This window comes from Petaurus breviceps, unplaced genomic scaffold (genome assembly GCF_028583685.1).
Source record: "Petaurus breviceps papuanus isolate PSGF00001 unplaced genomic scaffold, PetGlider_PUasm1.0 186, whole genome shotgun sequence".
Lineage (NCBI taxonomy): Eukaryota > Metazoa > Chordata > Mammalia > Diprotodontia > Petauridae > Petaurus > Petaurus breviceps.
In genome coordinates this window covers 17110222-17123210 of record NW_027185798.1, presented here as the reverse complement: position 1 = coordinate 17123210, position 12989 = coordinate 17110222, and the positions used below count along the sequence as shown (strand labels likewise).

The following is a 12989-nucleotide window of genomic DNA, read 5'->3' as shown; positions in this document are numbered from 1 at the left end:
TGCTGCCAAGAAGAGAGCCTCTGTCTGGGAGAACCAGGTCAAAGAAGAAGAGCACCGCCCACGGGGCGGGACACGAAGGGGTAGGAGGCAACGCCCCGCCCCCGGCCCAAGGCGCCTGCGGCCCCACGGCGGGTCACGTGTGCGGAGAGCGCTGCGGAGGCTGAGGGGGCGGGGCCGGGGGGGGGGGGAAGGGGGGGGGGGGAGGGGGAAAGCGGCAGCCTCCCGTGATGCACCGCGCCGGGAAGGGGCCGGAACTCCGGGGCGGGCGGCTTGTTGACAACATGGCGGCTGCGGTGGCGGCTGTGGCGGCCGCCCGGGCGGCGGGAGGCGCCGGCAGTGCCGGCGGCGCCGGGAGGAAGGAGCCTCTCTCGGGTTAGTTGGGCAGGCCTCTGCGGGAGCCGCCGGCGTTCGCTCCGGCGGGGGAACCGGTCACTGAATGAGGGGAGCCGGGGCTGCCCCGCGCGAGTCCCCCCGCGCCCTCCGCCCCGACCCGGGCCCCGCCATGGCCTTCTTCCGGCGGAAAGGTAGGCGACGGGGCCGGGGCGGGGAGCGGGGCCGGGCTCCGGACTCCTGGCTCCGGGAGCGGGCTCGGGAGTGCGCGCGGGGCCCCTGCCGCGCTGATCCCGGCCTCGCACTTGACCCTTGGAGCCGCGTGGGCCGCTGGAACTTGGAGGGCTCCCCGGGGGGCCCTGGCGTCCGTCCAGCCCTTCCCGCTCCGGGGGGGGGGCGGGGGAGAGGGAACTGAGGGCAGGCCGCCCGCCCAAGGTCGCTCCGGGGCGCCCGGCTCTCGTCCGGGACTCCGTGGCGTTTGCCTGTGGGTGCGCTGGGAGAGAGACCACGAGTGACCTTCGCGGGGCGCTCTGCACGTAGTAGGCGCCTCCCAGGTGCTTCTTGGCCTCGGCCCGGGCTGTACCCGAAGGTGCGCCTCCCCCGGAGGGCGCTCAGGGAAGCCGAGCCTCGCCTTACGAAGCTGCTGTATCTCGAACTTTAGAGGAGGCTGGGTGAGGGGGGGTCCGGGACCCCGCAGGGTCCAGGACGAGCTGCCGACCTGCTTTGCCCCGGGGAGGGCTCCTCCTGGGAGAGCCCAGGTCCGGTCCCCTTCCCCACAACGTTTTAGTGACTTTCCAGCTCCACGCCTGACCCGTGCTCCGTCCGCATTTTTTACCCGTAAGCCGGTCGGCTAAAAAGATCTGACGACTGAAGTGAGCTGCTAGAGACCTCCCACCCCCTTCGGTAGTATTTTTCCATCAGTCCTTGTTTTTTACTCAGAAATAAAGGATTCCTCCAAATCTCCTAAAGTACGTTCAAGCCTTTTGATAGTGTTGGTGGTGTGAATGACAGCTGAGAGGAAGACACTTATGCCCCTCTGCCTTCCAGTCCTGTGAGGGAGGGAGGTAGTGCCAAGTCTTGAGAGCGCTTGGGGGTGATGCCACCTGCGAGCCGATTAGATGTAATAAGAAAGCATGGGAACCGTTAAAGAAATTGTTCAGGTAACCCAGTTTCTTTGACTTCCATCAGTTCTATCACCATAGCTTGTCTCACTTCTGCCCCTTTGTCTCCAGAGCCATCGCCTTGGTTGAGACCCTCTTTATCTCTCACCTGAACTATTGCAACAAGTTTCCAATTGGACTCTGGCTTCTGTTTTCTTTCCTCCAATCCTTATTCTGCACAACTGCTAAAGTAATCTTCCTAAAAACACAGGTCTGGTCATTTAACTCCCCAGTTTGAAAACCTGCAGTGGTTTCCTGTTACTCCAAGATAAAACACAAACTCATTAGCTTGGCATTTACAACCCATCACCATTTGGCCCCAGCCTACTTTTCCGGGGTCATTTTACATTATCCCCTTCTCAAGCTAAGTAACGACCCCTGTTCCTTGAATGCAGCATTCAGTCTTCATCCTCTTGTTTTGACACTGGTTATTCCTCATTCCCCAGAAGCACAGAGTTGGAGGGCACCATTCACTTGCTGCCTCTGATGGGAAGCCATTGGCTATGCCTGTCGTTGTTAGTTTCTCTCCACCTCCTTAGTAGAATGTAAACTTTGCCTGTGTGTAGAGACTTTTTCATTTTGTTTCCATATCCCAAGTATCTAGCATAGTGCTTTGTTGGAGACATGACTAAACAAACGTAGTAGTAATAAAAATGAGATACAACTTTGGTGAGCTGTGTGCTGGGTAGTCTCACATTCTTATTAGTGGAAATATCCTTTTACCAAAAGTTTGCAATATGTGCAAATTCATCTTGCTGCCTTAATTACCAAGTCCTAATGTCTTATGTTTGTATAGGGTTTTTATCCTTTTTCAAAATGCTTCCACTTATTTCCTTTGTTTCTTGCAGCCTCCTTGTGAGGGAGGTATCCAGGATGGCATTATCCCCATTTAACAGTTGTGAAAGCTGAGATATCAGACTTACACATTGGCAGATCAGAAATTAGAATCCAGATTACTTTTAATTTAACCATCTTTCTATTTAAAATGTCAGCAAAATTTTATTGTTTAATGCCCTTTTTTAAGCAAAACCATATCAAATGTATATTTTGAAAAGAAGTCAAATCAGCATACTTAAAACATGTTGTCTGTAACTGAAGCAAAGATGACAAAATGTGATCAAAGAGGAAAGTTCTGTGGAGTCGATTTTTTTTTCTCAAGTCTTGTTTCATATCATAAAAAATAGGCAGACCTCAGGGCAGCTAGGAGGCACAGTGAGTAAGAGTGCAGGCCCCGGAGTTGGGAGGACCTGGGATCAGGACCTGGGATCGGTTCTGGCCTCAGATACTTAACACCCACACAAAATAACTGGCCTGCAACCTTGGGCAAGTTACTTAACCCTGATTGCTTTAAAAAAAATAATAATAGGCAGTCCTTGTGTTCACAAGTGAAAAGATGCAAATACTGAGGTCTCTTATGTGGTCAATCATTGTTGCTTAGAATTAATATGAAGCAGTTAAAGTTAGTTTAAAATTTGTTTTATCAGTTAAAATTGAATTCAGTTTTTTTTCCCTTTTTTGACTCATGATAAAGCTAGTATACTCTTTGGATTTAAAGCAGTATTTTTTTTTAATAAAACAATTTATTTGCATTGTCTTAACTTTCAGTCTCCATTTGTATGCTTATAATATTTTGTTATTTTTAGGTTTTTTTTTAATGTGGTCTTAGTATGGTATGTGTGTTCTAGTTCTGCTGTTATCACTCCTCTTGGTTACAAGGCTTTCTACATTTCTTAGTTGTCATTTTTTATTTGTAATAGTACTTTGTTACAATTATATCATACTACTCAACCATTCCCAGACAAGTTAGGTCATTTTTAGTTTTTGCTATTATTAAGCTGCTATGGATATTTTTGTGCAGATCGGTCTTCTTTACCATTTGATAATATCCCTAGAACCATATCATTAGTGTTGGGATTTCTGGTTCAAAGGATTGTGAATCTACAAAGATTTTATTTGAGGTGCTAGTTGCAGTTAAATGTGGATAATAGCAACATGAGAAGTGTTCATAGTTCTCTTTTAATCAAAAACTTCCCTTAGAAAAGTTTAACTCCTTTTTGGTATTAGGAATAAATGGAAGCAGGGAACCAAGCTTTGGAAGAAATCGACAAATCGCTATCACTTGAAAGACCAAATGGTTGTGGTCTGCTGTCATTAATACTTCAGTAGTAACAAAACCAAAGGGAAGTGAATGAGTATCTTTTTTTCCTCCACCTAGAAAATGAATGGTCCCAATTTCTTTATACATTTCTCTTCTTACCCTTCCACCCTTTTCTGAAGTGATAGTCTCTGGCTTGTGTTTGGAAGGGGAAGGCCTTTGTATTCTAAATGGTATTTGTTTTAGTTTACAAACTAAATTTTCAAGTGTTTTTTGTTGTTATCGGGTTTTTTTTGCTTTTTGGAGGGGGGCAGTTGGGGTTAAGTGACTTGCTCAGGTCCTCCTGACTCCAGGGCCAGTGTTCTATTCACTAGCTGCCCCCTCAAGTTTTTTTAAAGGATATCTGGCTTAAGGAAATTGTCCTACCAGGCTATGTATAGCATGACTTTAAACCAAATATAAACTGTTGACTAAGTACAAAAAGCTGAGTCGCTCATTCCAATTGTCTTTTTCCATTTTTGCTTCTTATTGGAAATAGCTGACAGACTGGCATTTCAGACAGTATTGTGTTAGTTGTATAAATGTGGAGGCCTGCATACCTGTTGGATAGTTGCTAAAGATTTAAAGCATGCTTTTTTGCTTTGCAGTGTAAAGATTTCATTCTAAGGACTGGTCTTGTTTTATTGATGGGTTTTGGAAGGTTTCCCAGGCCAGTGGTTCATGAATGACCTGCTTGTAGTATTTTGAATTAAGTCAAAGAAGATTGCACTGGATGTATTTTACATTTTGTTGTTGCTGGGAGAAGGCAAGGGACCAAATAATGGAAAACTTTTTTTTTTTTTAATCCTCTATTATGCCCTGCATCTGAGATTTTGTGTGTGTGTCTTTAAAGAGGTTATCAAAATGTAGAGTCAATGAAATTTTTCTAACTAAGCAGAATTAAATATGTTTTATGATGAGTCACCAGATCAGATGGAACTAAGGTACTGTGTAAAGGAAATGAAAGTACGTTATACACGAAATTTATTTTCTGTCCTCTGAGTAATAGTAGTATGTACACAAGGAGGCTTAAAAAAACACTTTTTCTGTATCGGGTGGGGAACCTGCAGCCTCTCAGCCCTCAAGTGCAGCCCTTTGACTGAATCCAAACTTCACAGAACAAATCCCCTTAATAAAAGGATTTGTTGTGTAAAACTTAGACTGATCAAAACACTGCACCCAAGACCTAGAAGGCCACATGTGGTGTGTGGCCTTGAGGTCGCAGATTCCTCATCCCTGGTCTATATTGAGGAGTTGATTTGCCCAGCTAAATCCAGGAAATGGTTTGAATTGAATATTGGCCAGAGTTGAAATTGCAGTTTTGGATTTGTCTGCGTTATTGCTCATTCAGAAATTGTGTCCACCTTGCCCTATAAGAAAGTAAGGGGGAAGAGGAGGATTGGGGGGGAGGGGGCAGGAATATATGAGAGGGCAGACTGGGGGAAGGAGTAATCAATATATTTGCCATCTTGGAGTAGGGTATAGGGGAGAGATGGGGAGAAAATTTGGGACTCAAGATATTGTGGAAATGAATGTTGAAAACAAAAAATAAATAAATAAAATCTGAAAAGAAAAAAAAGAAATTGTGTTGCAAATAGATCTTTGAGTAAATTCATTCATCTAAAGAGGTACAGTGAAGTTGCTTTCTGAGTTTTGTTTGTGATTGTGCTGCTTTAATAGATGTATAAATGTTCACTTCTTGTGTACTTGAAACAGCTATATTATGATAATTTATTATAAAATCTGTAAATACATTTTCTCCAATTCCAAAAATCATACTAATTGTTTGACAGCCCATTTAGTCAAAGTGTGCATTCTTCCAACCTTTGATCTGGCTGCTAAGGAATGTAGTTATGATTGCAAACAAGGTTTAAATGCCAAAGCAAAATGAGAATAAGGTAGAGTTGTGACACTTATGGTATTATTGAATCTTTTAATGTGTTTTAATACTTTAAATCAGATGAGTCAGTTTTGTTTAAATGCCATAATTCACTTAAACCTGGGGAAGCTTTCAATGGATGGCCGTGCCCAGTGCTATTAGAATTCTACTGGCTTTTACTTCACTTTTATTTAACACAAGAACATAACCCAGATAGGCAATCACAGTTTGCTCATGTTTGGGACACTCTGTAACAAAGGAATCCTTGAGGAAATAGTGACTGATAGTCCTCCGTGGGCCGTGCTGCTGTGCTGATTTTTGGTGCTGAGTGGTCAGGAGAGAAAACACATACTAGGTTTTTCATCTTTGGTCTTCTGTTGGTCACGGATCCTGGCAGCTTTTAACATTTTGGCATAGGAATGTTCTATCCAAGGTCTTGTGTTGGTAATGACTTGGTGATGTCTTTTAAAATAAGGCTTACCATAGCTTTTTTTTTTCTTTTTTTTTTTTTTTAAAGCAATTGGGGTTAAGTAACTTGCTCAAGGTTACACGGCCAGGTGTTTCTGGGTGGGTGCTAAGTGTCTGAGCCCGGGATTAGATCTCCAGGTCATCCTGACACTAGAGCCGGTGCTCTTACTTGCTGTGCTACCTGGCTGCCCCCTTACCATAGCTTTTTTTTTTAAATTCAGTCACATAAAAGCCAGATGCATGAATAAGAACCAATGGAAGGAGGTACAAACAAACATTTTTAAAACCCCGAAAGCTAGCCAAGCAGCCCCAAAACAGGGGTTGCTGAGGATGGCGTGTGGAATTGTATTCTTCTGGGGTCCAGTTCTTCTGCCACTCTCATGTCCAGGGTGTGGGTAGTATCAGGGCTCTCAAGCTTCTCTACCTTGAGTTTGTTTTTCTACCACTGTGGTGACATCAACATGTATGGGTCTTTCAGCATGAGAGGAAGGGAGTTCCAGTCCCTCTCCTCCATGAGAGGTGCAGTGTGGTATGGAGGAAGAGGAGGATGGTCGGGGGCTCAGGCCTGTTCGTTCAGACTCCACTATTTGCTAACCATATAAATTTGGATGGTGGCTAAAATCTTTGAGCCTGTTTCTCTGGTGTAAAATGGGGCTGATAATCCTGGCCTTGGCTTTCTCATAAGGTTGTTGTGAGAGTTAGGAGGCTGTATGGAGAAGCACTGTGAACATTGTACTACCTTTGTCCCAAGGGGTACTTGTTATCTCTACTGTAGGGGAAGTAGTATGGATGAACCTTTGACAATCCTGGTACCATTGCTTATCTCTGTGACTCTTAGCTGAGTGTGTGGGTTTGGGGTTTTGTTGTTGTTTAATGCTTAAACATGAAGTGTTCCAAATGACAACTCTTTCTCCACTGAGTCCTAGACCTTTTAAAACTTTTGAAGTATGATTAAATTGGTGGTAAGTTTTGGCCGGAGGATGAGGGAGGGAAATTTATGATGTCCTGTCATATCCCAGTATTTAGGGGTAGAATGCCTTCCAGTCAAACTACCATCTTGTGAAATTCCTGTTTAGGATGTCATACTTTTAGCTTCTCTAACAGAATTGAGATTATACTACTACAATGGTCTCTATGTTGTCTCCTAGCCAATAGGTATTTGAGAATCTCATGTTCTGAACATTGTACTAAATGCTGTAGAGAGGATACAGAGGAATTCAGATGTGTGACAGGATTGGCCCCCACACTGGAAGGAGTGGGAGAGCCTAAGGACAAGGCAGCCTATCATCAAATGTTAATTGCGATTTTGCAATATAGGAGGGAATTAGAGAGCGCTGAGGTGACTTCTGAGTATTAGAGTGATCCAAAGCTGGTAGAATGAACCTGGCAGAATTCACCTTGGAGGTATGAATTCAAGAGGTGGCTCTTAGGAGGAAGTGAAGTTTGTGAATGGGCCAAGATTAGACTGGGTTTGGGGAAAAGAGTGGCCTATGCAAAGGCATGGATATCTGTGAGCCAGTTCATTATTCCTGGGAGATGATTAGCAAATTATTTTGGCTGAAGCTGAGAGAAGAAATGTTAGAAAACAAGAAAACCTCTGATTGAATTATTACCTGGGATAAAGGACTTGAAAGTTAGCAGAGGAATTGGGATTGGATTTGATAGTCCCTCATTGTGCTCAGGAATGATGTCATGAAAATGCTGCTTAAAATAGCTGGTGTTGGTAAAGGAAAAGTTTCAGAGTCAGGCTTTCAACCCCATGAGGACAGAGAACGTGTCTTACTTTTTCATGTTCTATCTGCCATAGTGCCTTACATGGATAGGTACAGTTAGTTTAGCTGTAACCCAATATAAGCATCTCCAAAGCGTATCAAGCAGTAAAAACCTCAGAGCTTCTGGGGAAAGTGGGGTTAAAGGCATAACACTGAAAAACTTCATCAGTGTGACACATCAAAAAAGACAGGAACCTAATGAAAACAATAACATTTTTGTACAAGTCAAATACTTACATACATAAAAAATACATTGAATGGCGGGGTCCCTCCCCTCCCCACACTGGGCTTCAAAAACAAGGTGTACAGGCCTAGTGGAAGGGGAGGGGGCAGTCTAGGTTCATACTAGCTCTTCTCCAATCACAGCTCCTACTACCCCCAGAATATATACAATAAATGTGGCACTTTACTTTGACAAAGATTTGAAGTTTGCTTGTGCAAGTGGACTTGGGAAGGGTTGCAACTCAGGAGTTCCTGTACAGTAGGTCAGTTACCTACAACGAAGAAATTGCAAAGAAGCAAACTTGAAATTCAAGTTATGCTCAAAATATTCCCTGATAAACCAATCCCAATGGAACAAATTACTTTAAAAAAAAAAACCGTATTAAAGCAGAACTGACTATACTCAGTATTTGTTGAGTGAATGAATAGAGGTAGAGAAACTAGGAAAGTATTGTACTATGTAATGAGGACTAAGATGTTGGTTATAGAAATGGGTAAGTATGGGTGAGTTGGAGAAATATATAAGCCTTTAAATACTGTACTGATTTGGAGAGAGTGACTGCAGATGAATTCTGGCTCTTAACCCTCTGAAGTGACAGCGTTGTGTTCAGGGGATGTTGCCCTCTGTTGAGGTCCTGAATCCTGTAATGGATTTGTCAACAAGCTTTGATATCTTCTCACTTCTCTCCCCCTCATTAATATATTCAGAATGAAACCATAGCAAAACTGTGATCACAGGATTTATTTTTAAGTACTCTTACTATTAATGGAAAGGTTTGAGCTATTCACCCTCTAAGCCAACTTAACCTATATTTAAATAGTTCATCTTTTGAACTTTAAAAGTAATTAACGTAGTAATTAGAAAGAAAGTCTTATCTAGACATGTATATTTCATCTTTTTGAGTATCTCATTTATATATGTTTAAATCCTACCTTCCTCCACACCCTAAGTAGAGTATGAACTTTTTGAGGGAAATGTTTTTGTTTTCCCTGATGCCTGAAGGCACATAGGTGTTTGATAAGTGATTGTTGGTTGATCTGTGTCATTTAAGATCTCGACACAGTTTTTGCTGTAGGCTTCTTTCCCAGACTTCTAGTATTTTCATTTTATCAATTCAACATTTATTAAGTGCCTACTGTGTTCAAAGTTTTGGCCTGGGCTTTAGGGATACAAGATTAAAAAGAAATGGCATTGTCTGGTTCTCAAGGACCTTGTATTCTTTTGGCAGGATATACCACATGCAGTAGGGTATGGAAGGCAGAGGGTTGACTTTGTCCCATGGTCCTGGCTCCACTACTTAATTAATTTTGGACAGGTTATTTTTCTGAGCTTCAGTTTTCTTTTCCATACAATTGGAGTTTGGACTGAATGCCTTCTAAGGGTTCCTTCCAGCTCAAACTACACCATTCTCTAGTTGTCCTGTGTATTTGTGCATTTGGTATACATGGGAATTAAAATTAACTTTACCCTTTCCCAGAGAAATTCAGGCCAATTAAGTGTTTGCCTATTTAACTTCCTTGTAGTAAATCCCATGTATTCATGAACTTCATTAAATGATAACCTTTCAGTCTTTTACATGGGAATCCTATAATAGCATGTCTGCTACTTAGGATGTTAGGCATTGTCTTTAGGATTCATTCCACCTAGTGTGCCTCAAATAAAAGTGGAAGGTGATGTTTTTATAACATTGGTTTTCAAAAAGTTTGAAACCAAAGATGCCATGTAAGTGGAGTTCTGTGATGCTTTGTGCGTCATTTTGGTGTATCCTTAGACAGAAAGACTGTACGACCCACCTCCACTGGGGAAGGTGTGATAGCGTTGATCTGGCTTTGAAGTTTGGGGAATGAAGATAAACGTGTTTTGATATTTCACTGCAGCATGGATGTCTGATTTCCTTGGTGTGAATGGGCTTTACACTTATGCAGATTGCAGTTCCTCTATGAATTTGGTGATCTTTGGGCATTGTTGAGGCCTGGAAATTTGTCAGTGTGGCTAACATGACTGAACTTCTCTTAATTTAGGCTAGTTCCTTAACAAACACATAGGCCATCAAGAAGTATGTACTTTTGATGAATTTTGGCAGAAGTTTTTCTTTTCAGAGTTCATATGTAAGATTTGCGTGTGGCTCTGGGGAGCTTTTTTATATGCCATCTAGCATGTGGTGGGAGCTGGTATTCCTGTGTATATATTTCATTTCTTTAATATGCATACTGGTCAGTCCTCAGTGTGTTAGACTTTGTTTTAGTCATGTTCTACTCTTCATGACCCTGCAGAAGTGATTTGCCATTTTCTTCTTCAGTTCATTTTACAGATGAAGGAATGAGGCAAACAGGGTTAAGTGACTTGCCCAGGGTCACATAGCTAGTAAATGTCTGCACCACCTCACCGTGGTGTGAAGCTGTCTGAACTAGATGACCTTTAAGTTTCTTTAGCTCCAAATCTGTTATGCTCAAAAGCCTTCAAGTATGGTCCATAAAATAGATTGTGCCTGCAAAACACAGAGGGGCTGACTAGTTGGTGATAAATTCTTAGTTATGACAACCCACCAACAGATACAACTAAAAAGTGCCCCTCAGCCCTGGCAAGGTAGAGGCTGGGGTTTGGATTCTACAGGAATTGGAAGAGGGACAAAAACGTGGACAGAGGGTGCTAAGTCTTTAGACAGTCCATAAGCGTTTAACTTGGACAGACTATGTAAATCTGTTGGTATCCTTGTGATGTAAGACTAACATGAGAGAGACTTCTATCTACCGTGTTTCCCCGATAAGACGACCTATCCCAAAAATAATCCCTCCCCTTACTGTGTAAGATTCCTCTAAAATAAGCCCTCCCCCGAAAATAAGCCCCATTGAGATTGCTACTGTAGTGAAGGTGATCCCCTGTGCTACACGCTACATTACGGTACCCTCTGTATGCACCGTCCCCCCCCCCCGTGAAACGCATGCCGCGCTCCGAGCTGCAGCAGTGAGCGCGTCCTGTTCTTCTTCCCCAGTGATTTGCTTATTGAATAAAGGTACATTTTTTTGTTCACATTTACCTGTTTATTAAAATTGCTGTCAATGTTCATTAAAATAAGCCCTCCCCTGAAAATAAGCCCTCTGGTGTTTTTATGTCCAAAAAATTTAATAAGACAGTGTCTTATTATCGGGGAAACATGGTAGCATTTTAGATGAACTCCATATGTTGAAACTATGGAAGGACATGGATAGCCATGGATGGATTGTATGATCTGCATTGTTGGAGGAAATACCCACATTGGTAGATCACAAATTTCTTGTAGTATTCGTTCTCAAGAAATTGGGTTCTAGTATATAAATAATGGATGCAGGGTGGTTTTTCAGGGAGCTCAGACTGTGGTCTTCCCTTCTTTCTGTTAGTGCTTTATCTAGAGTTACTCAAACTCATTTATCTGGCTTTGGTCATTTGTACACTCAGTACCCATATAAGTGGCCATATCAGTGCCCATTTCCAGACTCTTTACTTTTCCTTCTCATTATCATCACTCCTTCAGCCTAGCTATCTTTTGAACCCAGCCTGCCCAGCTCCTTGCCATATTGCTGGTGATAATTCCTGCCTTGCCTGACCTGTTCTCAGCAGCAGGCAGACATTCACTGGCTGGGAAACCTGGGAGCTCAGAAACCTTTCCCATTGTAGGAAGGAAACTTAGCACTTAGGACTAGGGGGAGCAGGGAAGTAGATTATTATTTTTGAGTTAGGGCTACTTCTGGTTTAGTACCTTGAGCTTTAATCAAAGCCATCCACCTGCCTAGGAGTGATGTTTTCCTTTCCAGAGCTATTTTTGCTCATGGGAGGACCATGAAGTGTGTGTTTTTATATTATTTTCTAGCCACCATGGGAACATGGGGCTTTATTTTTAGATGATATTTGAAACATTGTCCATTTTCTCTGTTTTATTGAACATTGCTGGTAAAGTCATAGAACTGTGCTTTTGTTCCAGCTATCAAACTTTAATGACTTGATCTTCAAATATTTGAGTAATTGAATTAAACTTGTATTGCTATTCCCCTGGTAAACTTTACAAAAATTTCTTCTCCATCAATAGGGATAGGGATTGGGATTTTACCTGAAGTGATTTTTATAGGGAGGAGAAAATGTCAAGGCTGGGATCTCCCAGAGTGGAAAGGCCTGACTCTGGAGTGATGTGCTCCTTGCTGCTAGACATTAGTCAAGAATGTTGTAAAGGGGGGCGGCTACGTAGCATAGTGAGTAAAGCACTGGCCTGGAGTCAGGAGGACCTGAGTTCAGATCCGGCCTCAGACACTCAACACACTCAAAAAATTGACTAGCTGTGTAACCTTGGGCAAGTTACTTAACCCCAATTGCCCACCAAAAAAAGCAAAAAAAAAAAAAAAAGAATGTTGTAAAGGGGATTCTTGGTTCATGGTTAGGATTGTAATGGATTACATTAGATGCCCTCTTAGGTCTCTAACAACCCTTGGGATTCTGTAATTCTGTTCTATAATATGAACACATGAGGACTATATATTTTTCTTCCTTCTTTCTCTCCTTCCCTCCCTCTTTTTTTCCTCCTTCCTTTCTCTTTTCTCTCTCCTTTTTCTTTTTCACTCTCTTTAGTTTTATTAAGTGCCTGCTAAATAAATGCCAGGTATACAATAAAAAGAGTCCTTTGCCCTCTGAGAGCTTACATTCTAATAGGGGTTGAGAACATGTGAAAAGGGTTGGGGAGGGACCAGCAAGGTACTAGGGCAAAGTAGAAAAAGTCATCCAAGTCCCAGAGTGGTGTGTCCAGATGAGAGATGAGGAGGACTTATGTGACCATAGGATAAAGAGCCAGAGGGGTACTTGGTCTCCAGTCCAGCCTTCTCTCTCTCTCTCTCTCTCCCTCTCTCTCTCTCTCTCTCCCTCCCCCCCCCCCCCCCTCTGTCTCATGGATGAGGTAACTTTACAAAATTTGAAACTTTACAGCAGAGGAAGGCACATGAACTCCAGAAGTACTTATGCATATATTTTTGTCTTTGAAAATTAAAGGTTCCATTTATTT

General features: G+C 42.8%; 1 protein-coding gene across 3 annotated transcripts in view; it reads left to right on the top strand.

The window, feature by feature from the left end:
* The first annotated feature begins 353 nt into the window (after window positions 1-353).
* AKAP10 (A-kinase anchoring protein 10) overlaps window positions 354-12989 on the top strand; it is a 101891-nt gene continuing 89255 nt past the window's right edge. For all 3 annotated transcript variants that reach the window (XR_011168641.1, XM_069089618.1, XM_069089617.1), the window contains exon 1: window positions 354-524. Coding sequence is in view for 2 of the 3 variants with exons in the window: in XM_069089618.1 (XP_068945719.1) it covers window positions 437-524 (88 nt within the window). In the remaining variant the exon portion in view is untranslated. The remainder of the gene's footprint in view (window positions 525-12989) is intronic.